This window comes from Macrobrachium rosenbergii, chromosome 1, assembly GCF_040412425.1.
Source record: "Macrobrachium rosenbergii isolate ZJJX-2024 chromosome 1, ASM4041242v1, whole genome shotgun sequence".
Classification (NCBI taxonomy): Eukaryota; Metazoa; Arthropoda; class Malacostraca; order Decapoda; family Palaemonidae; genus Macrobrachium; species Macrobrachium rosenbergii.
The window spans coordinates 47,926,858-47,954,357 of NC_089741.1; the positions used below are offsets into that span (position 1 = coordinate 47,926,858).

At 37.1% G+C, this 27,500-nt stretch overlaps 1 protein-coding gene across 12 annotated transcripts in view; it reads right to left on the reverse strand.

The window, feature by feature from the left end:
* Positions 1-9,559: 9,559 nt before the first annotated feature.
* The window catches only part of tup (LIM1_Isl and LIM2_Isl domain-containing protein tup), a 64,264-nt gene continuing 46,323 nt past the window's right edge, over positions 9,560-27,500 (reverse strand). For 4 of the 12 annotated variants that reach the window (XM_067096453.1, XM_067096801.1, XM_067096699.1 and 1 more), the window contains exons 7-8: positions 25,008-25,223; positions 9,560-11,107 (exon numbers count right to left, since the gene is read on the reverse strand). In XM_067096453.1, the coding sequence (XP_066952554.1) occupies positions 10,877-11,107; positions 25,008-25,223 (447 nt within the window). In that variant the 3' untranslated portion in view covers positions 9,560-10,876. Of the gene's footprint in view, positions 11,108-13,224; positions 13,355-25,007; positions 25,245-27,500 lie in introns of all 12 variants that reach the window. The other 8 variants (XM_067096619.1, XM_067096350.1, XR_010851769.1 and 5 more) reach the window with 7 other exon arrangements.

Consider the following 27,500-nt stretch of genomic DNA (forward strand, 5'->3'; position numbering starts at 1 on the left):
TTTTTTTTTTTTGAGAGAGAGAGAGAGATTGAAAACATTATTTTACCTCAATGAGAAGGAGGAAGACTGAAAACTCTGTCAGATTCAGTTATTTTTTTGGGAGGAGGAGAGAGAGAGAGACAGAGAGAGAGAGAGAGAGAGAGAGAGAGAGAGAGAGAGAGAGAGAGAGAGAGAGAGAGAGAGAGAAGATTCAAAGAGAGAAAGATTCAAAGAAAGAGAGAAGATTCAAATAGAGAAAGATCAAAGAAAGAGAGAATATATATATATATATATATATATATATATATATATATATATATATATATATATATATATATATATATATATATATATATATATATATATATGTTGTTGCTGCAACCAACACCATTCTAATAGACAACCAGGCACCTAATTCACTGCTTAACCTAACACAAGATACAATAAATTCATCAGCAAACTGACTTAAATCGCTTCCTATTCCTATTCCCCGGAGAGGCTGAGCAAGTTTATAAGGAATGTCTGAATTAGGGAAATGTTCCAAAGGAATGGGAGTGACAAAAATATACAAATTTTAAAGTAGTTTGTATTTTTCCTAGGATACGAACCTATGCTTGCACAGATGGCGTACTGAGTGCAAAGCGCGTCGCAGCTGTCTGCTGACTTAAATAAAAAACAAAAGCATATCAGGTAGGCCCTTGATGGTTGAGGCAACTGCAAGAATTATGAGGTCATTACAATTTCCAGTACCAAGTAGACAGGAGAGTGACTAGTTTGGTGTAAAAGGTGGTCTGCAATAAAGGTGTGTTAAATCTTCTTGTACACATAATATCTTCGTAGGTGGAGTGATGTGTGAATTCGGCGCAAGTACGATACATGAAGGTGCAGAGTTGTGAGAAGAGAAAAGTGTCTGCAGAAGTAGTTGTGGAGGGAATGTTGAGCCAACTCTCCTAGATGGAAGTGAAATGTGGATGTTGAATGTGAGTGAGAGAAGAGAGACTGAACCTTGGAGATGTTTGTGTGATATAGTCGAGTAGGAACGACTGGTTGTGTATGTGTGTGTATGTGTATGTGTGTGTGTGAAATGTGGGGGTACAGTGAAGATGTGCTAAAAAGGTTTGCTAGGTAAAACAACAGTTCAGTGTTTTGAGAGGGTTCAGCCATATGGAGAGATGAAAGGTGGGTGTTTGATAAAATCATATAATTTGGAGGAGTTTGGAAATAGGATGAAAGGGAGACCTAGAATATGTTTCTGGAAAGCATGACAGGAGCAAAAAGACTGATTCCAGGGTAGCAAAAGACTGCATGCAAGATGGAAACGACTGGTAAAGTATGTGTGTGGGAGGGTTAGACGAGCTGCTGATGAGCTTTGTGAATGTTTATGAAGTGACTGGTGTTCTGGAAGTTTTCTGCATACGTCAGTGACAGTCATCTCGTTTTATCTTGGGCCAACCCTTGTTTGGGGAAACACCTTAATAGCAGAATGTTTGTCTCGCCAGCTAGAGGACCCAGGTTCATTTCCCGGGTGAGCTGGAACAAATTAGGCCTGTTTTGTTAAATAAAACCTTTTGTGCTTTTGTTGGCCTGCATAGTGAGTTGTGTGCTTGGAAGATAGTGGACGGTTGCAGGTTGTATGTGTATGTGTGTATATATATATATATATATATATATATATATATATATATATATATATATATATATATATATATATTATATATATATATATTATATATATATATATATATATATATATATATATATATATATATATATATATATATATATCTACGGCCACCAGACGTGAGGACAGAAAAAGTCCTTGAAAGCTTGTACATTTTTTTAGTAGAAATATCGCTAGATACCATCCTGCTTAAATCTTCATAACATCGGAGTTTTTTCCGATTCTCGTGAGTTAATTTCTGGTGAAAAATACGCAGACTTCTTTCTTCCATTTATATGTATCATACTACTGCATATTAAGTTTTCTAAACCGCACGCGCATTAAAAGAAAAATCTCAACCTTGCTATCATTTCGCGTTTTCCGTCTTCGCCAATCGCAGGCGGCGTACACCAGCCGGCATTCCAACCGAGCCTGATAACAGAGCGAAAAAGGAGCAATTTTATTTGTTCCCGATCGGGATCAGGTAGACGACAGGTATCATAATGAAGAAGGCGGGTAACAAAAAGGTCGTGAGCAGAGAAGAGAAAGAAAGAGAGAGAGAGACAGAGACCTCTCCCCCTTCCCTATCTCTCCCTCCCCTGCCCTCCAAAAGGAAAAGTGCATTCTAGCATGAGGGTCAGCAGATTATCCTCCATTAGGCAGCCTCCCCGGCTCGAGTCAATTGTTTTCGCTGCGTCCAGCCCTCCCCCGCCAATCTTGCTCGACATCGTACTCTTGTTGTTGCGAGTCGTCGTACCCGAAGAAGAATCTCATTCCGAGAATTGTTTTTCTGAAGGAAGAGGAATTCGAATGCGTACGGTACACGCTGATGCTGGGTAGCAGTTGGATGCGAAGGACGTGCTTGGATGAAGGGAAGAGATAAAAGATAAGGAACAAGCATGGGTAAACAGAGGATTGAGAAGATTCCGATGCAATAATAGTAAGAGTTCATCATGATCGTAATAGTTGAGTTACTTTAGTTCTTTAATGTGATGGGAGAATATTTGTATATTTACTACTGGTAAATGTCTGACTTTTTTTCCGCACTGGCAAAGAATCGAAAAATATCTTCTCTCTCTCTCTCTCTCTGTACAACAAATTTTGTTTACTCTTTCTGATGAGGATGAACAAAACTTTTCATTTTCTCTTTGATGAGACTGAGCATACTCTCTCTCTCTCTCTCTCTCTCTCTCTCTCTCTCTCTCTCTCTCTCTCTCTCTGGGTGCGCATGCTCTGGGTGCGCATGTGTAACAGGAGGTAAAGAAAATTTCTCCTACACTTATCTTTCGAAAGAGGATTTAAATCTCTCTCTCTCTCTCTCTCTCTCTCTCTCTCTCTCTCTCTCTCTCTCTCTCTCTCTCTCTCTCTCTCTCTCTCTCTCTCTCTCTCTCTCTCTCTCTCTCTGTCCATGAATGTAAGAAAACCTCACAAAAGTCAACAGAATTTGAAGAAAGTGACTTTGCTAACAGAAAGCGACAGTTGCTAACAGAAAGCGGCAGTTGCTAACAAATAGCAACAGATCTGAGAGGCTTCCATCCTTAAAACAATGTCTAATCTTGACCCTTTAATAGAAGAGTTTTCAAGTCAAGATTAATACACAGTCTTCAAGTAAATATGCATTGACAACCTTTAATCCAGAATCAGGCAGTCAGTTTTAACCAAGGATGGACTTGGATTCACTGTCTTGGCGAATTTATTCATTGCTAACACGAAAACATGCACAATAACTATTGCTTTGAAATGACTATACATACATTCATGTTTGGCTACATGCATACATAATGATTACTTTGAAATTAGTATATATACGTTTATGTTTATACATACACATACATACATACGTAGCATAATAAAAACATAATGATTTATTTGAAATTAGTATATATACGTAAATGTTTATACGTATACATACATACATATAGTACCTACACTTAAAACAAATGGAAAAATAATACGGGGCTACATTTGCATGTGATAAAGGATGACGCGATGAATTGATGCCTTTTACATTTCACAGTTATGCTTAAATTTGATGATTTCTGTGCCTAATTGCTGTTCGTGATTTATAATTACTATACATAAATTGTAATTTAAATCATTCTCTTCTTGTGTCTGTTAAGGAATGGAATGGAATAGAGAGTTTAGGCCAAAGGCCAAGCACTGGGACCTATGAGGTGATTCAGCGCTGGAAAGAAAATTGAGAGGAGGTAGGTTTGAAAGGTGTAACAGGAGGGGAAACGTCGCAGTTGCACTCTGAAATAATTGTTAGGAGAGGGTGGACAGCAAGATGGATGAAAGATCATGTGAATGGAGGTAGAGTAAAAGGAAAGAAAAGGGGTTGCAACTAGGGGCCGAAGGGACGCTGCTAAGACCCTTAAGTAATGCCTACAGTGCACCCTGTGAGGTGCACTGACGGTACTACTCCCCTACGGGGTGGGTCTGTTAAGAACTATTTTTTAAGAACGTCCCTATTTAAAAGGCTTAATACAACTGCTTACAATTAATAATCCTTTTGATTTTATCGTGGCTTAATAAGTTTAGTATATGGGATCATTGGTATATCAATTAGCTCATCCCCCGAAATGCCATCGGTGCACTACGTGGTGCACTGCTAAGGGTCAAGCATCCTTTCGGTCCCAGCTGCAACCCCTTTCGTTCCTTTACTGTACCTCTGTTCATATCATATTTCCTTCTTACTTTCCGCCCTCTCCTAACGATTGTTTCATTGTGCAACTGCGAGGTTTACACCTTATCAAACCATTTTGACTTTTAATTTCCCTTTCATCGCTGAATGATCTCATCGGTCCCAGCGCCTAGCCTTTGTCCTAAATTTTATATTCTTTTATCAATTAGTTCATACAGCAAAGTTGGAGACCATCATTGTTTTATGCTTCTTTAGTTGTGGTTCCTAATATTAATTTGGAATGAATTAGTACTAAATAACATAGAACAAATATTATGCATGTTCCTTTTTTTATCAGACCTCTCTCTCTCTCTCTCTCTCTCTCTCTCTCTCTCTCTCTCTCTCTCTCTCTCTCTCTCACACACACATACGCACATGCACATATGCACAAAATTCAAATATTGATTTTTGTTTGACGCTGGGGAATTATATGGAAAATCAAGTTCTCTCTCTCTCTCTCTCTCTCTCTCTCTCTCTCTCTCTCTCTCTCTCTCTCTCTCTCTCTCTCTCCTCATATGCACGAAATTCGAACATTGATTTTTATTTGACGCGGGGGAATTATATGGAAAAATCAAGTTCTCTCTCTCTCTCTCTCTCTCTCTCTCTCTCTCTCTCTCTCTCTCTCTCTCTCTCTCTCTCTCTCTCTCGGGGGGCCTGGTCCACGAAATAGCAAAAATCAATGCATAACATTCACTCGTCATTGAAAACGTCGATAGGAGACTGGCCTGCTGTCAATCATTCAAACCCTAGTGGAGTTTTAGACAGTCGAGAAATATTATTGGAACAGTAGCAGGGATATGTGTGTGGCTGCGATTAAATATTCAAGAGGAATAGGGAAATCACATCCCATGCACATACTGTAGGGAAATATATATATATATATATATATATATATATATATATATATATATATATATATATATATATATATATATATATATATATATATATATATATACATATATACATACATATACATATATGTGTTTAAAAGTGTATACATTTCACTACTGCTTTGTACATAATGAAACTATATTTTTTATCTTTAATCAGATTTATGTATTATGCAATTTCATTGAAAAAAATTCTCAGATTTTAGGTTAATTTCTTTTGTTGATATAATGCTATAAGAAAAGGGGACCGTCTAAGTTCTTTCTTTTGCAGATAAATACCATAAGAAGAAGAGAAAATATTAAGAATAGAAACAAACTATAAAAAGAACAGAACAGAGGGTCATTCATCACCTGTCACATCACAGGTAAAAACTACGGAAAATGATGAAAAGGTGTTATAGTTAAAAAAAAGAGAACTAGGAATGTAACATAGCTTTTGCACTACTATATTAATATTATTACTGGAATCATTTTAGTTACCAAGAGTGTTTTGTACCAATACTTTATCACTATAGTCGATGCATTTTAAGAAACTCACTCGGCCATGCCCCCTTCCCCTGGCATCGCAGATAATGCATGACATTATCGTACCGCACTCTCTGACGATATCAGATGCTGCTTGGCCACGACAATGATAACATCAAAAGGTCGTTCGTTCAATAACTAAAGGAGACTCTAGAACCTGTAAATTGGTACTTATTTTTGTGCCAGTGTTCTATCAACATACTCTATAAAGTTTCCGGAGATGGGTAGAGGAGTCCGGCTGACGATAAGGACAGTGTTGCCGGCCATATGAGTACATCGTGAAAGAGGGGAGGGGGTTACACTGGGGTGGCGGGGTGAGGTAGGGAGTACGTGGGCGTGGCCGAGTGATATTCTTAAAATGCATCGATTATAATTCAAGTACAAACTCTCAAAATATTAGTTGCATTCTTCAGACTTTCCAATCCTTCTGTATTTGTGTATGAGTGTTGGTCAAGGCATATTTCCCTTTGACCTTTTTACATTACAGTTGTTTTTGTTTAAGATTTTATGTTGTTTCATTTCCAAAGTCGTCATTTAAAACCAGTCCTTGAAAATTTTAATCGAGACTTAAATCAATCTCTCCCCATCGTGGTTGGGGAGCAATTAAACAGTTGTTTTTGGGATGAGCACTTTGGTCCCATGAATAATAGCATATATATATATATATATATATATATATATATATATATATATATATATATATATATATATATATATATATATATATATATATATATATATATATATATATATATATATATATATATTTTGTGTGTGTGTGCATGCACGTGCTAACAATAACATCCTTTCTTGGGGATTCAAAACGCTGACCACTAAATTAGTAGATATTGCCTGCATTTTGAATATATATATATATATATATATATATATATATATATATATATATATATATATATATATATATATGTGTATCAATATATGTAAATATATATTATATATATATATATATATATTTATATGCATCAATATATATATATGTAAATACACAAGTTCGAATTGGTCGAAACTCTACTCAACTCCCACGTTCTCAAATACCATCCCGTGAATCTGATTTCCTCTTTAAGATCACGAGCGCGCCTTCCGCAAAGCAAATCCTCTGGGGACATTTTTCCTTTCTTTTTTCACCCGAGCTCAGTCCTCTCTGCAGACTGGTAAAAATGATTACTCGTCATCCCCGATATCTCTGTGGCACACGGGAGTGTTTGGCGTGATGTTTTGTGACCCCTGTAAAATTTTCATTTTTATTCTGACGCAAACGCCCACACTGGGATGAGTGGGTGAGTTTCTGGTGTAATATCAGATATTTTGTAACTATTAATAGATTTCGGTGTAGGCATTACTTATTTGTTCTTTGCAGCGTCCCTTCGGCCCCTAGCTGCAACCGCTTTCATTCCTTTTACTGTATCTCCATTCATATTCTTTCTTCCACCTAACTTTTCACCATCTCTTAACAATTGTTTCATAGTGCAACTGCAAGGCTTTCCTCCTGTTACACCTTTCAAACCTTTTTACTGTCAGTTTCCTTTCCATCGCTGAATGACTTCATATGTCCCAGCGCTTGGCCTTCGACCTAAATTGTATATTCGTTTCTATTATTATATTTCATGCACATGGCTTCATCTCTGCATTCTATTTATGGATTTTTGTTTAACGTTTTAATATCTAATGTTTATTGTTCAATATCTCCTACTTCTATTTGCAGTGGAGTTGACAAGGAATCTATTCCCACGCCTACTCGTTTCGTCCATGTTACCCGTGACCTATTCCAGTCTACTTTTCCCATTCTTCTTAAAGTCTCCTTATTTCTCCACCCTTCGCCTCCTAAATAATTACACTCAGTGTCTACTGTAATCGCTTATTGTTCATCTTTAAACTCCTACAGTTACTATCTACTGCTTGGCTACTTTGCTAGCTAATTATCAGTTTATCGTTTGAAGAAAACATGACGGTTTGGGTAGACGTTGATTTGGCGTATATGTGTGTTGATTTAAACTTAACCAGATTGCTGAATCTGCTCCCAAGTCATTAGCTTTGTTTATTCGTATTTTCATGATTCTATATTTATGTGATATATGTAAATTTCCACGGATTAGAATATCTTGAATCAGTACTAGGAGTTAGTGTCATTTATTTTGTAATGCACACAATGTCTTCTTAATTTTTTAATAATTTATATACTATTTGCACTGGAAGCCTTTAATCCGAAAGAGAATAAGTGAAGAAATTCTTAATCCCAAGGTGGATTTCGAATCCTTGATGGTTAGTAGCATGTTATTAGCGGTACAGTCATCATATTTACTTATTTCCTTCCAAATGAAAAAGCTTTCGGTGGAAATAGAGAAGTTGGAAGATCATTTTAGCTATTTCAATACATAATTTTGGTGTATATGATTAGTATACTATGTTTAGTGAGCGTATTTTCATTATTTCTTTCAAAATCGGATCTTAACCTCATGGGTCATATTTTGAATGGACTTGGCATTGGTGGTCTTATGATGATATCAGTATTCTATATTTTAATTTATTTAAGTAGGAAATGTCTTGATTCCTCGTTGGACGAGTCGATATCGTTCTCGGATAGCACTTTGCTGGGCCTGTGTTCGATTCTCCGACCGGCCAATGAAGAATTAGAGAAATTTATTTCTGGCGATAGAAATTCATTTCTCGCTATAATGTTGTTCGGATTCCACAATAAGCTGTAGGTCCCGTTGCTAGGTAACCAGTTGGTTCTTAGCCACGTAAAATAAGTCCAGTCCTTCGGGCCAGCCCTAGGAGAGCTGTTAATCAGCTCAGTGGTCTGGTTAAACTAAGGTATACTTAACTTAACTTTTTGTGAAATTAAAGGAAATAAAGTGTACTCGAAACCCAAGACTTAACATAGGAATCATTTATTTAGAGGCCACTTTCACACATTACATCATTTTTATACAGTAGTTCGCAAGATGGAGAATGGTACAGTGACTATGTACATTATCAATGTTTATCTAAAGTTTTATATTTTGAGTAAATATATAAAAAAAATGTATCCACCATAGGGGATTCAAGACAAAAAAAAAGATAAAAACAAAACAAAAACAAATGTAACAATGAAATACAATTAAAGCTTTGACATAGAAAAAAATGGTGCCAATTTACAAGATAACATTATGTTTATTTGTGATTAGTTCTCCCTTCTTACTTATAAATACACGGACTTATTTTCCATGGTCATTATGTACAAAAAGAAGCATGCTAGAAGTAGGTACAAGTTATAACGCTCTTTGTCAAAAGTTAAAACCAGAAAGAAAAACTGAGAAGAAAATCGTTATGGAGTCTTTGCAGCTAACATACACACAGTTTTAAGTACACAATGTATAACACCCAAAAAGATTTTTTTTAGTTTTTTTTTTTAAGATTTTATTTATGGTACATGGATATATTAGTCAATATTCCTACACCGAGTTTTGTCACCATCCAGTCTGGATTGATTGAACGCTTTCGAACATGTGAGTACGCTGGCGCTTTTCCGCCAGTTCGAATAATGCTGTGTTGAACACGACTTGGTAACCAGCTGGAAATGCTGGAACTGTGTGCATTTGCTAAATGTCCAGAAGGCTATTAGGAGGTAAAGACATTTTGCGCTTATCTTTCATTTGTTTTGGTTATGGAAACGCATCACATTTCCAATCCTTAATTTTATCTTGGTTCCTGAAGCGTTTGCGACGCTTCACACTTCATTCTTGGTTCTGGAAACCATTGCAATAAGTCATTTCATTTTTCTCACTTTTATGAATGTCCTTTTAATACTTTCTATTCTGATTCTCTTTTTTTTCTGGAAATGTTTTCAACACATTAAACCCTAATCATGATTCTAAGAACGTTTGCGACGCTTTTCATTTCTCTTCTTCTTCTTCTTGATTCTGGAAACGTTTTCAACACCCACTTCTCGCGGTACTGGAAACGTTCACGATGGTCTTCATTCCTTTTTCCAATGATTCCGGAAGTTTTTGCAACACGTTACATTCCTGTATCTCTTTGTTCAGGAGGCGGTTGCAAAGCTTTCCATTCCATTTTTTTCTTCTTAATTCTCTCCGAGTTCTGGAAACGCTTGCAATACTTTCCATTCCTTTGTCTCTTGGGTCTGGACACGTTTCCAGCAGCGGTTTTGAGAGCTGACATCATTCACAGATTCCTTTCTCTTGGCCTCTTCAGCGCCAATCAGAGACATCGAAATTATTTAAGGATTTTTCATATTGGCGTTCTTGTAGTCTGCTAGCGTCTCGCAAATCACCACAAGATCCATTTATATTATTTCCTTTTCTATAAATTTACAAAGCCATCATTCGCATCCACAAGTCTTTTCCATCGGTTTATTGTATCATTTTTCTTTCTTGCTAATATATAGATCTATTTATAATTGTTAGTTCAGTTCAGTTCATCTTGTACCAAAACACTGTAAACTGGTTTCCCTTCGTCAGGCAAACATGGCTTTTACATACTAATGATCAGGGTCCAGTCGTGTGTTTCCGGGTCACAGTATAATCTTGACTCTGGGTCTCACTCGTCTATAAGCGAAACCCATCAGAAATTTGATTTTTAGTCTCTTGTAGGTGTGAGGAAAAACACCTCGTTTTGTGTAAAAAAAAAAAAAACTTCAGTCATCAGGTCCACTATGTTGTTTCGCGGAACTGTTGTTCTATATCAATGTTCACAGAACATCGTGAACTCTGATGATGAACACCTCACCCACTACGTACGAACACCAGGGCAGAGAAATCGGACGAACACCTGACTACACGATTTAGCATTGATAAAACACTCTCTTCGACACCTTTGAAACACACTCTAGAGTGTATCTACACCTGTAAACGCGTTTCAACACGATCGGGCGCGTCTCAACACGCTTGAACACGCTCCGACATGCGGCGGCATGTTTCGACGAACTGGGAGAAAAAGAAACTGGAACGGGAAGAGAGAATAAGAGTTGAGTTGGTTGGTAAAGAAAGGGACGATATGATAACGACCATCTTCTTCAGTTTCTTCTTCTTCTTCTCCTTCTCCATCTTCTTCTTCTTCTTCTTTGTTCTCTCTTCGCCTCTTTAACTAAATCGCTGTCACTACCCTGGGTTTCGGCCATCAGGGGCTGGTGGTCGTGCTCAGGGGGGCAGTCATGGAGTCGTCGGATTCCAGGTAGGACACGTAGGAGTCGCTGTGGACCGAGTCGTCGAAGGGACCGGGGTCGTACTTGGAGTCGCTGTGGGGGTGCTGTGGGTGCTGTGACTGCTGTGGGTGTGGGGGTTGCTGCGGCGGTGGCTGAGATCCTAACAATTCGGTGGCCGAACACATCTCGGCGCCGTAACCGTGCATCTGAAAGAAAAAAAAATTCCGTTAGAAAAATTAATGTTAGCTTTTAGACTTTTCTAATAAGATTCGACTACAGTAATTTACAGGACGATGAATCCCCAAAAATCTCCTTCATGTTGTTATCAATAATTTTTCGTTAATAGCATGTTCATGAAAATTGAATGCTGTAACTAGGATATGAAAGCCTAAGTTATGAAAACGACCATAAACAAAATATATATCGTGTATATAATAGATTAATTATTGCTGGCGCTTAAACCAAGTAATGTAAAAAAAAAAAGTAATTAATTTGGAATGAAAGGGGCGTTTAACTTGAAAAAAAATAGGGAAGGAATTAAAAGTATTTGTATGTTCTTGGTTATTCCATTCATTTACGGACACTCAAAAGAGAGCCTGGAAGTCTATTCGGATATTGGTTATTAAATGTAAACCATTCATTCTTGAATTACAGAAAACTGAAAATAGTCTGCGGCCCACAGCAATCTACGGCCCTGCGCTGAGACACAGACACGCAGAAACAAATTACTTTAGAAAATAGCACAAAATGACAGATTAAATTAATAGAAAGAAGTTCCACAGCACCCTTGCTAGATTTGCCCTTAGGAGTCAACGCCCCCCCACCCCCTCCGAGCTATAAACACCGGCCACCCCGACCCCCGGTCTCCTCCCCGGTAACCCTCCCTCGTAGTTACAGATATCCGAACAAAAGAGCAACGAGCCCCGCCGATGCGCCACAGCGACAAAGCTAAATCCTAACAACCGGACAACACAGTAATAAATCCCCGTGTAATCCGCAGAACACAGGGCTAATAAATACTGCAGTTTCGATGTAATCCCTCCCATGGGCTCCCCAGCACGTGTGTACGTCATCATCATCATCATTCTCTCTCTCTCTCTCTCTCTCTTGTTCGTGTGTACTTCAGTCTAAATTATCTCTCCTTCTGTCTGTCTTGTAGGTGTATACTTTGGTATAAAATATCTCTCTCTCTCTCTCTCTCTCTCTCTCTCTGCCGGCATATACCTAGGTATAAATCTCTCTCTCTCTCTCTCTTGCCGGTGTATACCTAAGTATAAATTCTCTCTCTCTCTCTCTCTCTCTCTCTCTCTCTCTCTCTCTCTCTCTCATAAATCTCTCTCTCTCTGCCGGTGTATACCTACATAAGTATAAATTCTCTCTCTCTCTCTCTCTCTTTATTATATTTCATCATCAATTCTGTCAATCCATCAATGTAGTTAATAATCATGAGTTCATTTCCAATATCTTATTGTTTCTATCTATCCTATCCCTAATCTTTTTTCTCTTTTATTGGTTCGTTCATAATTTCCTCCCTTTAGCCAGCAATTTATTTCCATCTTTCATTTTCCATTCCCGTGAATTATCCTCCATTTCATCATTTCTACCTTTCATTCCTACGCCACTTTACCCCTTTTCGTTAATTACTTCCCTCACCCTTCTTGTTAATTATTTCTTTCCGCACCATTACCTTTGCTTTTTTGTGAACTGCAAAATATTAATATTGGATTGTATTTCTCATTTTTTATTTTGCTTGAGAAATTCAGTGTTTTAAGATGAATAATAATAATAATAATAATAATAATAATAATAATAATATAATAATAATAATAATAATAATAATAATAATGTTGACATTCGCAAACATTTTTCGTACATGTTTATTATTAGAGATGCGGTAATTACGCAAAAAGTATTAATATTGTGTTATTATTACTGGTAACCAATCTTGTCTCTCTCGCTCCGATCTTTATAGGTTTTTTATTTATTTTCTTGAGTCGTTAAGGCAGTATATGTATATATATACACATATACTCGTATATACATATATACACATATATATGTGTATATTTATATATTATATATATACAGTATATATAGATATATATAAAGGTTTTGGAATAGACAATATGGGAAGATTTTCAAGCCGAAAATTAGACAACAAGTACAAAACTCGGGGACTACGAAAATTAAAAGTGGAAGAAAAAAAAAGACGAAGTATTAAACGAGAAAGTCTTTCCGTGTAATAAAATAAAAAAATAAAAAGAAACGAAAGTGCGTCGTAACGAAAAGAAAAAAATAAAAGAAAAGAAAAAACGGGACTGACCTAATAAAAGTAGGCAAATATGTAGGAAGGGGTTGGGAGGTTGGATGAGGACGCGTTCTTTTCAGAAGACGAGGGACTCGCTCGGGCTGGGCGTGTTCCTTTCGTTCCATAGGTTCTCGCAACAGCGATGCTGCAAGAAATAAACAAAGGGCTTTCTTTTGGTGGCGTTCTACTGACTCTTCTATGTTTAAAGGGGGGTTCATTTGGTGGCCAATTCATATAGAGTGAGTTATGTCGTTTGCGACCAAAATTTAAATCGGAAAATGTATCGCTTTCGCTCAAAAATTTAAATCGGGTCTAACGAGTTTGAGAGCTGCTGGGAAGTGAGGACAGTGCCTCGTGTGGTATTTTAGATTTGTTGTTATTTATATGGAATCTGATTCACGCTTATCTATAGCAACTAGGGGTTTAGAGCAAATTGGGACGAAATCTTTGTTAACTGATACAGAATGAAAGCAACTTTACGTCTTCTGCCGTATGGTATTTTAAAGGTTTTTTATTTATTTATAATAAATCATATTCGCGCTTCATTTATATGAACTTGGAAGTGTAGGTCAAATCGAGCCGAACCGTTTGTAAATTGAGACGGAATGAACGCGACCTTCCGTCTTCTGTCTAGCCCTGGTCTAATGGGAACTAGAGAGACCGGGAAGAAATGCGGGCTTAAAATCCCGAATCATTTAATTTCCATATTTATTGTGGAAATCATCTTTTACGGAGGCTGCGTATTCGTCCGTGTCTGTTTGCATGTCTGACTTTCCACAAAATAACCCCAACATCTCCTAAAAACATAACAGACACCTCACACGTCTCGAACTGTCGACCTAACCGCTCAACATCTCCTCGCTGCTGGGAGAAAGGGAGCTGGTGACTGGTATAGTACATGTATACGCTGCCGGGGTCTAAGCGATGTCAGGCAGGGCGACCGATCGAGACTACGGTCTACCCCAAAGCCAAATCAAAGTCCTTCAAAGAAGGCATCGTGCTTACCCCATACAAAAATGGGGAAGAAAAGCACGTTAAAAAAAAAATATATCAAAATGTTACTACAGTATAATCTCCAGTTGAAATTTTGCGAACGATTGGGGAATGATCACTCGAACAATTGATCATACTTTGATACGAAATTCGGATCCGGATACGAATCCGGTAGAATATTTTCCATCGGTAGCGGAGGTCTGCTGTGCTCCCGGTCGTAGATTCCTGAGATGTATGCTAATATTGCACCAGCCCCGGTTTTGTTGCCATCCTACCAACTCAGGTTAGATTAGGCTGGGTTACGTTACGTTAGACTGGAAACTACTGGAGTAATTTGGGTGCGGGAAAGATAATGAGATTATTTTCAAGAAAATTCTAAGGTTAGTTTTTAAGATATGGCGTCCCGCTTTCTCAAGGGAAAGATCCCGGTACTCGGTTACATTCGGGAAAATGCTTCCCGGTCCTCTGAAGAAGGAATAACGTGTTCGTTAACGAGAAGTCGAATGACTGCGGAACGGCGGTGTTCTTTTGGGAAAAGGTGCGTTCTTTTGGGAGGCGTGTTCTTTTGCATTTGAATGTGGGGAGGGGTGGGGAGGGGGATGGGCGCAGGATTGGTTCGTTTTAGATCGGGAAATTTGTTCAGATGACTTGCACGATAATTATCTGAAATGAAACGACGGCAAATTTAGGAGTGGGTGAGGGGGGGGGGGGCGGCATAGTGCATTGAGTAGGAGGGTGGAGTGTCCTGATACCTTAACCCAACCCACCAAAACACCGAGAGTTACTTAGGATGATCCTTTCCTCCTATCCATATCCTATCCAACATAGGATATTAGGAGTCATCCTCCTTGAAGGGCATGTTAGTTCAAAATGTTGTAGATGTGATTTGTTCATTAACTTGTTGCTTGTTGTTTGCTTGAGAAATTAGAATTCGAATTTTTTTATGTTTATGAGAACTTTAGGTTTAAATAAACAAATCAAAACAAGAGCGCAAGTTATACTAACAGGCTCTCTCTTTAGGTTAAAAAATGCTTGTTCAAAGCCTTCCCAAACCGGACATGGAAGGTTAATGCCATTTCATCGCTCTCCCACTTTATTTGATTTACATTAATGAAGGATTTGTATGACTTCTTTTTACAAAACTTACACAAACACACACAAACACATACACATATACATATATATATATATATACTGTATCTATATATATATGTTTGTATACATATACATATATAGATATATGTATATTTATATATATATTACATATACAAATATAGGCACACGCGAAGGCCCGATATAACAAATCACACCCACCGGTCACTCCCTCACAGAAGACCAAACTAACTTCCTCCATTTCCAAGTCGAGAGAGTAGACCCAAACCTATCAGCTATCGGCGTCAACCAGCCATCTCTTCCAGTTTACGGAAGAAAAGAAAAGAGAGAGAGAGAGAGAGAGAGAGAGAGAGAGAGAGAGAGAGAGAGAGCGTCATCCCGACACCGTGTATTTGCCCCTTGGCCATTTATTTGCTCCTCTTGTGTTTGCCGGATCGCCAAGGGAGTCAAATGGCAAGGGCCGAGGAGAGAGAGAGAGAGAGAGAGAGAGAGAGAATAAAAAAACAAAGAAAAAAGGAAGGGTAGTTCAAACATTGACCTTGTGGCTACAGCGGAACTGCTAAAACAAACTCTGGGATCTGAGACTGGGTCAAGCTGTCAATCACACTTTGAAAAAAAAAAAAAAAAGACAAGTTCGATTGGCGGCGAGGGATTGGAAGTTTACCTTAATTGGGGGTTGGGAGAGAAAGGGGGGGACAAGAAAGGTGTCGAGGAGGTGTGGGAGGGTTCCAACAGATACTCGTAAAGCCAGACGTGCTTGCGTACTGCTTTCTTGTTTAGAATAATGGCCACAGATATTGAATCACCGCCTTAGTATGGATAGGATATGCATCGTACGATGCCCCTTAGATAAGATAAATCAAAAGTAATAAAATCCACAATTATAGAGTAAATTGTATCAACATGTAAAATTAATGTATACTAGTGGATTTTATAACATTACAGTTTTTCACGAGTTGGTGAATTTCTTAACAAATCAAGTATTGTTATTATTTTTATTATTATCGAATAAACATGATCCACTGACTTCACTATAATTAAGGTATACTCTGGTGCGGGATGGCAGTGGATCAAAGTGGTTTACCTAAATTGAATACTCACAGTATAAATACCTAAAAGATTTATTGCTTTCACATCAATAACAAATAGTGTCCGGAAACGAAATTATACATTTTTATCAATAACTGTTGCGTTCTTTACCTTAAACAAAATATATTGCGCCGAAGTTTCTTCGGCGCAATCGAGTTTTCTGTACAGCCGCTACAATGTATAATCCAGGCCACAGAAAATAGATCTATCTTTCGGTGGTCTCGGTATAATGTTGTATGGGGCGCGGCCAATGAAACTTTAACCAAAGGTTGGTGGTGGCCTATCCTATATCTTTGCCAGATGCACGATTATGGCTAACTTAACTTGAAATAATTATTGAGGCCAGAGGGCTGCACTTCTGGTATGTTTGATGCCCTGAAGGGGTGGATGATCAACGTACCAATTTGCAGCCCTCTAGCCTCAGTAGTTTTTAAGATCTGAGGGCGGACAGAAAAAGCGCGGACAGAAAAAACTGCGGACAGAATAAACTGCGGACAAAATAAATTGCGGACAAAATAAATTGCGGACAGAATAAAGTGCGGACGGACAGACAAAGCCGGCGCAATAGTTTTCTTGTACAGAAAACTAGAAACGAAAGTACAACTATTAGACAGTAACGCCTCCCGAAGTCACGACCTCTTTGAAAAGTGACTGAAATCAGTACTGTTTCGATTTGGAAGTATTGTTGTATTATTAACTACGACGCTTATTCTACAGGTGATAACCATATATCGGTTCTCGTCGTTTGCCTTTTTTCTGGGGGTTAGGGTTAACTTTATGGTAACTTCCTTTCAATCAAGATAAATTTGCGTAATAAGAAATGAAATGTTTACTGTCAGTCGATAGACGTGTATGAGAATTCCGCGTTTCCCTCTATTATACTAGCGTATATTATTATTATTATTATTATTATTATTATTATTATTATTATTATTATTATTATTATTATTATTATAAGCTATGCTTTCAGTAAATGATTCAGCTGTAGCATCGGCTCAATATCAGCAGATAAATTTTCCATGACCTTACCGGAATAAAAATCACAATTTCTCTCTTCTCTCACTAAGATCTTCCTAAATTTTTTCTCCTTACCTTTCCTCATCTCTCACCTGCCTACCCTCTCCCGTCGCCTTACGCCAGTTGAATAAAATAATCAATCAATCTCAATTCGTCAGGTAAGGTCAAGGATCTTGGAGGCATGATTTAGAAAGGCGAAAGGGAAGGATTTACGGGAGATAGGACATCTAGGATACATTCCTCCCCTGCCAATCCTCACCCTCCATCCTGGCCTGTTATTCCTCCGGTCTCTCGTCAGCCCCACAATCCTCTTTCATACTCTCCCTTCCACAATCATCACAATCCACTCATCATATCCTGCCTCTTTCCCTCACTCAGCATCCTTACAATTTACCGTCACTATCTCTTTGTCTAGGCCAACAATCAGTCCTCAATATTTCTCTCTCTCTCTCTCTCTCTCTCTCTCGCTTGGAACAAAAACAATCACCATCCACCATCTCACTCACTAACCTCACAATCCCTAACACCTCCTCTCTCCCTCTCAAAGCAAGGAAAAACTAACCCCCTTGTCTCGAATCAAACCCACTGCCTCTAATTCAGACAATCCCTTCCCATAATCCTATAATGTATATATATATATATATATATATATATATATATATATAATATATATATATGTATCAAAACCAGCCCCACCATTAACATCCACTACTCTCTCTCTCTCTTATGATGACAAAAACTTTTTTGCCAAAGTCGCAGCTCCTTGCATCTTCTGTTCATCATCTCCCAAAGGAGAAGGACCATCTCCGGACCTTCCCCCCAATTTCCAGGTGACTCATGTGTAGGATTTTAAGATCCTACGCCCACGCTCACTTTGCAGATCCTAATTTCAACGATGAGACACCGTTCTGTACTTGTTCCTTACGGAAGGTGACATCATCCTTGGTATTGACCTCGCTGGAGTCTTCATGTACGCTTGTATGCTTTTTTTGTCTTGTATTTATGGGTATTGCTATCAACCGGAGCTTGATGTACAGAATATATATGTATATATTCTATACATATATATATATATATATATATATATATATATATATATATGTATATATATAGGTATGTATGTATATATATACTGTACGCATTATGTACTTTATGTATTACATATATATATATATATATATCAATATATTTATACATATATAAACTTTTTATATATAAATATATGTGTATATATAATTATATTTTTATCTATATATATACACATATATGTATATATATGTGTATATATATATATTTTATATATATATTATATATATATATATATGTATATATAAATACATATACAGTATATGGTATATATATATATATAATATATATATATATATATTCATATATAATATATATATACATATATACACACACACATTATATATATATATATATATATATATATAGCAGCATTATATAATATATACATATCATAATTCTGACTTTTGTGCAGAATCAACCAAGTCAGAAGAAGAGAAAGAGCGATAACAATAACTATGCTTCATTTCAGCTCTAATGACCGATTCAGAAACACAGTATAAAGGGACAGAGAAAGTTACAGTAACCTTGCGGCTACACACAAGCGAACTTTCCTCTGCCTTTCTATTTCTTTCTTTTTTTGTGTGTGTTTATTTTGCTATAAATCGTCTGTATTAATTGTATATATATTTAGTTATAAATTGATACTTGTTAATAATCATTATAATTTATTTCTTCTTCTTCTTCTTCTTCTTCTTCTTCTTCTTCTTCTTTCTTCTTTCTTCTTCTTCTTTCTTATTCTTATTATTCTTATTATTATTATTATTATTATTATTATTATTTTTATTATTTGTGGCAGAAGTGTCATGAAGTTATTCAATTTTGCATATTTTTTTCTTTCTCGTATTTTGTTTTAACTTTTGTATCTGCAATGACATTATTACACTTAACCATAAGCTGAAATGAAGTATTATTATTATTATTATTACATATTATTATTATTATTATTATTGTTATTGTTGTTGTTAAAAAGTTGTTGTGTTGTTATTATTATTATTTTAACAGAATTCTGTTAAAAAGAATGTCAGCATTCATATTTTTATTAGAACTTGCTTATTATTATTATTATTATTATTATTATTATTATTGTCCTCCGAGTTCTCCTCCACCTCCCGCCCGCCTCCGACGGGGAGGGAGGGAGGGAGGAAGGAGAAACAGCTTATGTAAACAACAGCGGTTGAAGCCCGAACCCGCGCCACAAACGTCAGCAATAGCTAAACCGCAGGCTTCTCTCTCTCTCTCTCTCTCTCTTGCGCGCAAGGCAGCGCGTGAGCGCTGCCGCACTCAGATGCCAACAAACATTAAGTAGGCAAGTCTAAACAAACAAATAAACAGCCAATTACGACGGTCCGCCCCGAACACTTTATTGTTGCGGACGCATCTATTTACGATTCGGCCCAGGGGTCTATTACTTGGGGTCCAGATTTTCCGCAGGGCATGTGTGTGTGAGTGTGTGTGTGTGTGTGAGTACGTGCTTGCGCTTATAAGGCAGAGACAGACAGTCAAGCAGACTGTCAGAGATAGACAGTCAAGCAGACAGTCAGAGAGATAGACTGAGAAGCGAATAGGGAGGATAGAAATTCAGAAACAGCAACGATGATAATAATAATAATAGTAATAGTAACACTTCTAATGATTATACATAAGTGGATATGATAAACAGTGAGGAGTTATTATAGTAATTCCGTGTATATTATGAGAGAGAGAGAGAGAGAGAGAGAGAGAGAGAGAGAGAGAGAGAGAGAAAATTAAAAAATAAAAATAAGAGTGAGTTCCAGTAGAAGTAGTAGTAGTAATATATCGAAAAAAATTAAGTCAAAATCATCAGTAATCATTAAATGGATTATTATTTATATTATTTAGGAGGCTGCTTCGCGTAATTAATTATAGGTTATCTCTTATATCTTTCTTACTATTCCTCTCTGTCATTTTTCTCATTCCGTTGTCGGTCAAATGGCGAAATGTTTACCCCAAATTTTGTGTCATCCTGCTCTTCCTGTAACTTGACAAGTATGGAAAGAACAACTGAAGTTTCCTTACCCTAAAGGAGACATAGAGCTGTATATGGGGCAAATACTCGCTAGACAATGTTTTCAGAAATAAATAATAAGGAAATTTTAAAATATAAACTAATAACATTAATGCCGCAGAGGCAGTAAGTATGTTTAATGAAATGTATTATTAATATTAGTGAAGCTTTCAGTTAGTTTCCACCTTTTCATTACATCTGGCAGTCTTTACTGTATGAATTCTGTATTATTATTATTATTACTATTATTATTATTATTATTATTATTATTATTATTATTGTGGATTGTAAAAACAGCAGCTGGTAAATTCTCTACGCATCCCTCCCTACATCGCCACCATAAGCCCTTAGTCTTCCCCCTCCCCTCCCTCCCCTAGCCCCCCCTGCCATTCCCCCTAACCCCCTCTCCCCTTCCCCTACCCACTCAGACCCCTAAACGCCTCAAATATAAAAGGACAATTTGCGCTTGAAGTTCATTAGATTTCACGAACGCCTTCAAATTAGTCGGGCGAAACAAGGTCGGTTGAAAGATAGGATCTTGTTAGCTGATGGCTCGGGAGATAAACCGGCCCGGTCCCGGTGCTCTCTCTCTCTCTCTCTCTCACACTCACACTCACTCACACAAATGTATACCTAGTAAAACTGGAGGACAATAACAATTATTATATGAGTATTGTATCGCTAAGACGTATGTGATTATTATAAATATCTACAGACTGTACACCATAACTGTATACCAGTTGTACATACAACATGCAAATAATAACAAAAATACAACACAATTGTTTATAAATGCGGAGTTTTCACAGGGCTACGAACGAGAGTGACCGACATTTACATGATTGTTATGGGACTTGAGAGAGAAAACTGGCTCCTATTTCTTTTGGCTTAGTATAGGCCTATAGAAATATATTTTTTTTTCAGCGTAAGCAAAAACCTTTCAGATTTAATGACTACAAATATGTTAGCATCTAGGTAAATTTCTTATTGCTCTTGTGAAATTAATTAATATTACAAAAATTATACGACAAGGTAAGGCAAACTTCCATCGAAATAAATAAAGGGATAAATATATACGTAAATAATGCTTATTATAACCACTGGAAAATTATCTTGACAGTAAACAAATAAAAGAAAAACACAACTAGAATATCCCCAAGTGTTTTGGGGGATCGCGAACGGGAAACATCCGTAAACAAACGCAACCATTTCGAGACTGGACAAAATGAACACGCCCATATCCGCTCTGACTTGTGAGATTCTTTCACTGAAAATGTGACGAAAAAATTCTTTGTTTTTCCCCCTCTTAGAATCTTCCTCACATCCCCTTTTCCCTCCCACAAAGTTCTTTTTTCCATCTTCTTTCTTTCTCTCTCTTCATTTCGCTGGCATTTGGCAAAATAAACGAGATAACCATCATTGAAACTGGCATGTCAGCACACACATTACTTTTTTTCCCGTTTTACAAGCTGGTTCTTCTTTCTTTCTCTCTCTCTCTCTCTCTGTAAGTGCGCGCGCGTGGGTGTTTGTGTGTGTTTCACTCAAATCTGTACTCTCCTGTTTAAGCTTTCTCTCTCTCTCTCTCTCTCTCTCTCTCTCTCTCTCTCTCTCTCTCTCTCTCTCTGGTTTTACTTTATCTTTCCTTAATCCAATCCCTTTAGTTCCCCTCTACGGCCCTTCATTCTTTCTCCTATTTTTCGCGGAATTTCTTTCTCCGTTTTTTCTTCGCACCTTGAAACACACGCACTGGAAGAGATAAATCCTGAGAGAAGAGAGAGAGAGAGAGAGAGAGAGAGAGAGAGAGAGAGAGAGGAGGAAGTCGTAAAGGAATGAATGAGACAAGCAGACTAAAGGAAAGAGAGAAGAGAGGAGAGAACAGAGAGAGAGGAATGAATGAAAGAGACAAGCAAAGACTAACGGAGAAACAGACGACAGGAATGGAAAAAGCAAACACAGAGAGAGAGAGAGAGAGAGAGAGACAAACACAAGCAGACAGGAACGAAAGTGACAGGCAAAGACTAACGGAGAAACAGACGACAGAAATGGAAAAAGCAAACACAGAGAGAGAGAGAGAGAGAGAGAGAGAGAGAGAGACGACAGGAACGCAAAAAAGCAAAGCAAACAGAGATCAAGACAGACAAGTAGAGAGAGAGAGAGAGAGAGAGAGAGAGAGACTCGAGACACGGAACGAGCCCCGGTCGTCCCACGGTCCAATACCTCAGGAGACAGACAAGCACCGACAGGGGACGTAAAATGATACGACCGCCAACTACATAAATTAGGTCTTTAGTTTATTTTATAATCTGGTAAATGGTCGGATCGGTTTCTTTTACACGAATACATTAGGCCTGACTTGTTCTTCATCTTCTTCTTCTTCTCCTTTTCGCTCAGAGTTATTATGACACGCTCTGTGTATGTCATTCGGCGGTGGTTTGTTCGTGCGTTCATTCGTCTGCTTGTTTGTTTGTTTATGATTCTTATTCCGAATGCTTTTTTTGGTTTTGTTTGGCGTTTGCTGAATTTTTGTTTACCTAAAGAAGTTTTAGCGTGAATTTGATTATTGTCATTTCATGATATATGCATGATGCGTATGTATATATATATATATGTGTGTGTGTATATATATATATTTATATATTGTTACTGATGTCCAATTTCACAGTGATTATTGCTGTCATTCATCTGTGTCTCCCGTGTAGTCAAGCTACCCCATTTACGTATATCGTACTTAGATATATCTACACTGAACTGGCAAATCGTACTGCATATGGTCTGAGCTATTATTATTCTTTTTATTTTTACTATTATTATTAAGCTGCCCTTGTGAACTGGGAACACAGAGACCAACACGAAAGCTTTCCTTTGCCACCCACGGCTGCAAAAACACGGTTCATTCAAGCTGTCTTTGTTCCGCGCTAAGACGAAAAGGGCGTTCATTCAAGCTGTTTTTAACATGTACATACAAAAAAGCGTCTACTCATGATTGCTTAACTTACAAAACAGGGTTCATCCAAGATTATTTAACGTACAAAAACAAAGTTCAATCAAGCTTGCTTTACGAACAAAAGCAAAGTCCAATCAAGATTGCTTTACAAGCAAATACAAAGTTCAATCAAGCTTGCTTTACGTACAAAAATAAAGGCTGAATCAAGCTTGTTTTACGTACAAAAATAAAGGTTCAATCAAGCTTGCTTCACGTACGAAAACAAAGGTTGAATCAAACTTGCCTTGTTGCACGCCCTTCAAAAAAAGAAACTTTTCATTCAGACTTTCATTTAAATATAAAACATCAATCACAAAAGACTTCGTTGTTACAACCGCTCGTAAAAAAAAAGAATTAATAATAGTAATATAAAACTCTACTCCCTTCCAACGTAGTAGTGTAAAATAATCCCGGAAATTGAGGTGTTATATCTGTGCAGGATTAAAGAGGTGTATTCTCGTCGAGATTATCAAAATGTAAAATCGGATTTGACCTGGTACCGGGCGAGTAGCCTTATGCTGAATCTTGTTACATGTCCGCGTAATGCACGTGGCTTATGGATGTAGAATTTAATAATAATAATAATAATAATAATAATAATAATAATAATAATAATAATAATAATAATAATAATAATAATAATAATAATAATAATGAACTTTATTTTGTAATCAAAGTGTTTCAGTATATTTATTACGTTGATGTAGACGGATTTCAGGTACATTTATTATTATTATTATTATTATTATTATTATTATTATTATTATTATTATTATTATTATTATTATTATTATTATTTTCCGACGAAGTCACATTCACAGAAAATAATGCTCAATAAACGAAGAAAATTTTTTCTTGTTGACAAATAAAATTAAACGCTAATAAGCAAATAAATTCCTAAGTTAACAGAATTATATGAATCAAGCAAAAGGAATAAATCACTAAATACGAAACAGTCAGCAGATAAACAAAAGTTGAAGTAATAACTGATATATGATGAGATGAATGTAATAAAAAAATCATGGTTTCGTATACACAGAAATTGCACGATTTAAAAAAAAATATATAAGAAAACTGAAGCAACTCAAGTTCCTAAAGTCGATAAAAAAAAAGTAAATACAACTTAACCGAAGTTGATGAATGAAAAAAAAAATTAAGAGTCGTTAACTAATGCTAATGAAATGAAAATAAATAAAATAAATAGATAACTTAATGCCTGTAAGTTCAAGAAAATCTCCATTAAGTGAAGTTGCTTGAAGCAGAAGAAATTGTAAAGAAAGGCAAAATAAAATTTAGAAATTGCAAAATCCCAAAAAAAATTTATAGAAAAAAAATTAGTGTTTGCTTAAAGCACAAAGAAATTCAAAACAAAAAGAAAAAACAATTAAGAAGTTGCCTAATGCAAAAAAAAAAAAAAGAAATTTTAATCATAAACAAAAAACAATAAGAAAATTTTTTTATTTAATAATAAGAAAAAAAGCAACTCACTTGTTGTACGAGCTGCTGGTACTGGGGCGTGGTCGGATCGAGTCTCTCGAGGTCGTGGGTGAGGGCGAACTCCGTGAGGCTCTTCCAGGGCGGCTGGTAGGCCGTCACGTCCAGAGGCCCGCCCATGCCGATGCTCATGGGCGCGCCGTCGTGGCGTATGGGCGAGGACGCCACCATGGGAACGCCGGTTATACCTTGCAGCGCCATCTGCTTCTCCTGGAGGAAGCATAAGACAAACTTTTTGACAGTCTTGGGATGAGTGCACCGGTTAGGAAGGAAGGAAGGAGAAGAGGAGGAGGATGAAGAGAGACCAGAAATAGGAAAAGCAGTGACATGAAAAACGATGGAGAGAGAGACCAAGAGTAGGAAAAGCAGTGACATGAAAAAGGATGAAGAGAAGCCAGAAGTAGGAAAAGCAGTGACATGAGAAAGGATGAAGAGAAACCAGGAACAGGATAAGCGATGACATGAAAAAGGATGAAGAGAGGCGAAGAATAGGAAAAGCAGTGACATGAAAAAGGATGGAGAGAGACCAAGAGTAGGAAAAGCAGTGACATGAAAAAGGATGAAGAGAAACCAGAAGTAGGAAAAGCGGTGACTTGAGAAAGGATGAAGAGAAACCAGGAACAGGATAAGCAATGACATGAAAAAGGATGAAGAGAGGCGAAGAATAGGAAAAGCAATGATATAAAAACAATGAAGAGAGACCAAGAGTAGGAAAAGCAGTAACATGAAAAAGGATGAAGTGAGGATTATGAAAAGCAATGACATGAAAAAGGATGAAGAGAGGAGTATGAATAACAGTGATATGAAAAGGATAAAGAGAAACCAAGAGTAGGAAATGCAGTGACATGAAAAAAGATGGAGAGGACAAGAGTAAGGAAAACAGTGACATGAAAAAGATGAAGAGGGGAGTAGAAAAAGCAGTGATATGAAAAGGAAGGAAGAAAGGAGAGGAAAAGCAGCAACATATAAAGGATGAAGAGAGGAGAAGGAAAAGCTGTGACATGAAAAAGGATGAAGGGAGTAGGAAAAGCAGTGACACGAAAAAAGATGAAGAGAAACCAGAAGTAGGAAAAGGAGTGACATGAAAAAGGATGAAGACAAACCAGGTGTAGGAAAAGCAGTAACATGAAAAAGGATGAAGAGAAACCGGGAGTAGGAAAAGGAGTAACATGAAAAAGGATGAAGACAAACCAGGAGTAGGAAAAGCAGTGACATGAAAAAGGATGAAGACAAACCAGGTGCAGTAAAAGCAGTGACATGAAAAAGGATGAAGAGAAACCAGGAGTAGGAAAAACAGTGTCATAAAAAAGGATGAAGAGAAACCAGGGGTAGGAAAAGGAGTGACATGAAAAAGGATGAAGACAAACCAGGAGTAGGAAAAGCAGTGACATGAAAAAGATGAAGATAAACCAGGTGTAGGAAAAGCAGTGACATGAAAAAGGATGAAGACAAACCAGGAGTAAGAAAAGCAGTGACTTGAAAAAGGATGAATAGAGGCCAAGAGTAGGAAAAACAGTGACATGAAAAAGGATGAAGACAAACCAGGGGTAGGAAAAGCAGTGACATGAAAAAGGATGAAGACAAACCAGAGTAGGAAAAACAGTGACATGAAAAAGATGAAGATAAACCAGGTGTAGGAAAAGCAGTGACATGAAAAAGGATGAAGACAAACCAGGAGTAAGAAAAGCAGTGACTTGAAAAAGGATGAAGACAAACCAAGAGTAGAGAAAAACAGTGACATGAAAAAGGATGAAGACAAACCAAGAGTAGGAAAAACAGTGACATGAAAAAGGATGAAGACAAACCAGGAGTAGGAAAAGCAGTGACATGAAAAAGGATGAAGACAAACCAGGAGTAGGAAAAGCAGTGACATGAAAAAGGATGAAGACAAACCAGGAGTAAGAAAAGCAGTGACTTGAAAAAGGATGAATAGAGGCCAAGAGTAGGAAAAACAGTGACATAAAAAAGAATGAAGAGAAACCAGGAGTAGGAAAAGCGACATGAAAGAGGATGAAGACAAACCAGGTGTAGGAAAAGCAGCGACGTGAAAAGGATGAAGAGCGGCCAAGAGTAGGAAAAGCAGTGACATGAAGAAGGATGAGAAGCCAGGAGTATGAAAAGCAGTGACAGAAAAATAGGAAATTTATTTATTCATCTTATATTGTAGCAAGCAAAATAAGGTTGGCCTATTTGCTCTTTTTTTTTTGTAAGAAATTATCAGACTTCTTGACCGTGTTTACATACATGAATGATTTAGTAAAGGAGGTAGGAAATAGAGAGAGATTTAAGATGAGACATGGCCTAGTCAGGAAGGAAAGAGATGGAAAGAGAATAAGATGGAAAGAGACTAAGAGTTGCAATAGAAGTGACATGGACAGGAAAGTCAATTCTTAATCATACATTGTAGCAATTAAATTCTTAAACATGAATTGAAATTCATATTCCAAGTACAATGTTTAGAAAAATATTACACTATACCCTGAAAAA